The sequence below is a fragment of the Sinocyclocheilus anshuiensis genome, unplaced genomic scaffold, assembly GCF_001515605.1.
Source record: "Sinocyclocheilus anshuiensis isolate Anshui unplaced genomic scaffold, SAMN03320099.WGS_v1.1 scaffold745, whole genome shotgun sequence".
Classification (NCBI taxonomy): Eukaryota; Metazoa; Chordata; class Actinopteri; order Cypriniformes; family Cyprinidae; genus Sinocyclocheilus; species Sinocyclocheilus anshuiensis.
The window spans coordinates 30,909-34,233 of NW_015540128.1; the positions used below are offsets into that span (position 1 = coordinate 30,909).

General features: G+C 34.4%; 1 protein-coding gene across 1 annotated transcript in view; it reads right to left on the reverse strand.

Annotated features, from left to right (window-relative positions):
- The window catches only part of LOC107687252 (citron Rho-interacting kinase-like), a gene marked incomplete at its 3' end in the record, with an annotated part of 75,577 nt that overhangs the window by 30,706 nt on the left and 41,546 nt on the right, over window positions 1-3,325 (reverse strand). The window contains exons 18-19 of the mRNA XM_016484508.1: window positions 1,965-2,090; window positions 1,406-1,501 (exon numbers count right to left, since the gene is read on the reverse strand). Coding sequence (XP_016339994.1) covers window positions 1,406-1,501; window positions 1,965-2,090 — 222 coding nt within the window. The remainder of the gene's footprint in view (window positions 1-1,405; window positions 1,502-1,964; window positions 2,091-3,325) is intronic.

Below are 3,325 nucleotides of genomic sequence, written 5' to 3' on the forward strand. Positions count from 1 at the left end.
ACACACAGACACAAACGCACGCACGCAGACAGACACAGACAGACAGACAGACAGACAGACAGACACACACAAACACACACACACACAGACACGCGCACACACAGACACACACAGAGACAGACACACATACACGCGCGCACACACACACAGAGACGTCAGGCGTCTTACATGCATCTACAGACGATAATCATCATGTAACATATCAGCAGGTTTTCAGATATTCAGATATGAATATGAGGTGCTGCTGTGGAGATTTGATATTGTGTGTGATGGAAATCACACTGGTTAGTTTTTGGAAAAGTTGCTAACACAACAATCTAACTAGCAGTCCATTTACTTTTTTATTGATTAAAATAAGAAGAAATTGATTGTTTTTGAATAACTGATTTGAGCTAGTGAAAAAAATATACTAATATTTAAAATACTTATATACTACAAATACTTTTACATATTTATGTACTTAATAAAAAATATCCTGCAATTGTACTTTTGGTATACTAAACTGGCATATTTAAAATCTGCTAAACTGGAACAACTAATTTTGTACTTAATGTACTTTACTGTGCGGAAGTAGTGCTGGAGTCCAACTAAACACATACTGAAGTATATTTGATTCAGCTGAAATTGAACTATTACAAGTATACTTCAGGTACACTGTATATCTTGCATTTAAAGATTGATCATGAGATCTGACTGAAATCTTTATTAATAGTGATAATCAAACACATTTTAGGCATAATATTAAGAAATGTGCATTGTGCAATAAAGAAATAATCCAAATAAAGTTTTTTATATATAATTTTATATCAGTAAATCCTAAATGATATGTCAATAAATATGTTCGAATTATACTTAGTACGAAATAAATGTATTTTAAATATATTATAGCATAGGTTTTTTTTTCTATAGGGTGGTACTGACACCTAAAGTGAAAATTAAAGGATGTTTCTAATGTCCAAACAGTTCCTGTCACGTCTCATTCGCATGTTCAGAAAACAGAAATTTTAATGTTTGACATGATAATGACATCAGTATTGGGACACCGATTCATTGTTGTTAAATATTTGTCACACACATGCATCGAAAATTCTATTTTCTAGTAAAAAGTGTGAATCATTTTGATTTTAAGACTGTTTGTTTATTTAACAGAATGTAGGTCATTAATCATGTTTGCTGCATGAAATAGTCAATAGTTTGTTGTTACATTTACTGAGAATAATCTACTTAAATATATTCAAATAAATGTAATAGATCTCATTCACCCCAAAATGGCACAATCAATAGTCACTGACCCAAAAACTTCAAACAACAGAACAAATGTAGCGATGCATCAGTTGTTTGTCTTTCATAAACTAGTGATTTCCACACATTATTATGAGCGTTTGTGGTCTGTGTTCAACTCTACCTTGATTTTGTCCTCATAGAGTCGCTCCTTCTGGACCAGGTGGGCTTCCATCCTCTGCGCTGTAGTCTGAGTCTCCCGCAAGTTTTCCTCAAGCTCCTAAACTCGCACGCACGCACACGCACACACACACATACACGCACACACACAGTCCACTGTCAGGTAACAGGTAGATCCAAACTGTTGCCAGCAGTAAAATCCCATCACCAGGTGAAACTAAGAAATGAACTTGCTCTGAGAAGCTGAGCGCTGCTCAACGGGACGGCATGAAGGTGTGTGCGTTCCTCACTGAGAGGTGCAGAGGTGTGTGTATGTGTTCCTCACTGAGAGGTGCAGAGGTGTGTGTGTTTGTTCTGTCATATGCTAATCTGTAGGAATCTGAGAAGACAGACGCACAAGGATGACGGTGCAAAGACAGATGTGAACAGAGACCTCTGTGTCTGTGTGTGTGTGCATGTGTGCGTCTGTGTGTGTGTCTGTGTCTATGTGTGGGTTACAGCTCAGCTGGTTAAGGAGGCGTGTTAGTGGTTTAATCTTTGCTAGTCTGATCCGTCCCTCTCACCAGTATCTTCTCAGCCATCTGTTGGATCTGTTGGGATTTGGTCTGGATGTCGTCCTTCAGTTTATTCTCTCGACGCTCCACCATCTCCAGACGCTTCACTTGGTTTTCCAAAGTCTTTCTGCCATCCTGAACATAAGAGTGAAATTAAGAACATAGTGATTTAACAACTATTACAGATTCATTCCTCCTGAAGTAACCTGTTCAGGAATCACACCAAACCTGTCAAGAATCTTATCAAGCTCATATTACACATCTAACTCAAAAGGAAGAAATTATATTTGTATATTTAAAAAAAAAATGTTGACATTATTCTCATCATAATTCAGCACATTTAAAACACACAAATTCTCATTACTGTAATTGAAATATCAATTAGAGTAAAATAAACATTTGCTGTACTAAACACATTACTGTTTAAAAGTTTGGGTTCAGTAAGATTTATGAAGAAATTATTTTATTCATCAAGGACACATTAAATTGATCAGTAAAGACATTTTTAATGTTACAAAAGATTTCTATTTCAAATAAATGCTGTTCTTTTGAACTTTCTATTCATCTGTGAATCCTGAAAAATAAAATGTATCACGGTTTCCACAAAAATATTGTGCAGCACAACTGTTTTCAACATTAATAATAATCAGAAATGTTTCTTGAGCAGCAAATCAGTATATTAGAATGATTTCTGAAGATCATGTGACACTGAAGACTGGAGTAATGATGCTGAAAATTCAGCTGCGCATCACAGAAATCAATTACAGTTTAACATATATTCACAAAGAAAACAGTTATTTTAAATTATAATAATATTTCACAATTTTTACTGTTTATTGATCAAATAAATTGGTGGGCAGAAGAGACTTCTTTCAAAATCAACTTTTAAACCATAGTATACTTATTTAAAAAAAAACATACAGTGTTTTATAATATAATGAAATAAAAATATTATTACTATTTAAGTAATGAGATCTAATAAGAATCATAATTATGACAATTATTAAAAAAGAAAAACATCCAGGCATATTACAAAGCAATTAAAAATTGTCATGCAAAAAGAGTTAATATAAAAACCTTCTTGGTCCTAAAAACTTTTTTGATTTTCTTTATGCAACTTATTTTTTGTCCTTTTTAATAATGGTGTGAACAATGATCCGGTGATAAACATTTCAATCAGGCCAGTTAATTATCTGATATTTGTCCATTTTGAGATACAGTATCAGCTGATAACTGTGTGTCAGCCGCTTAACAGAAGCATTAACACTCTCTACTGTCAGTCCCACAATCCACCAGCAGTGCACATTATCTGTGTGTGTGTGTGTGTGTGAGAGAGTGAGTGAGTGGTGGGTGTGTGTGTGTGTGTGTAT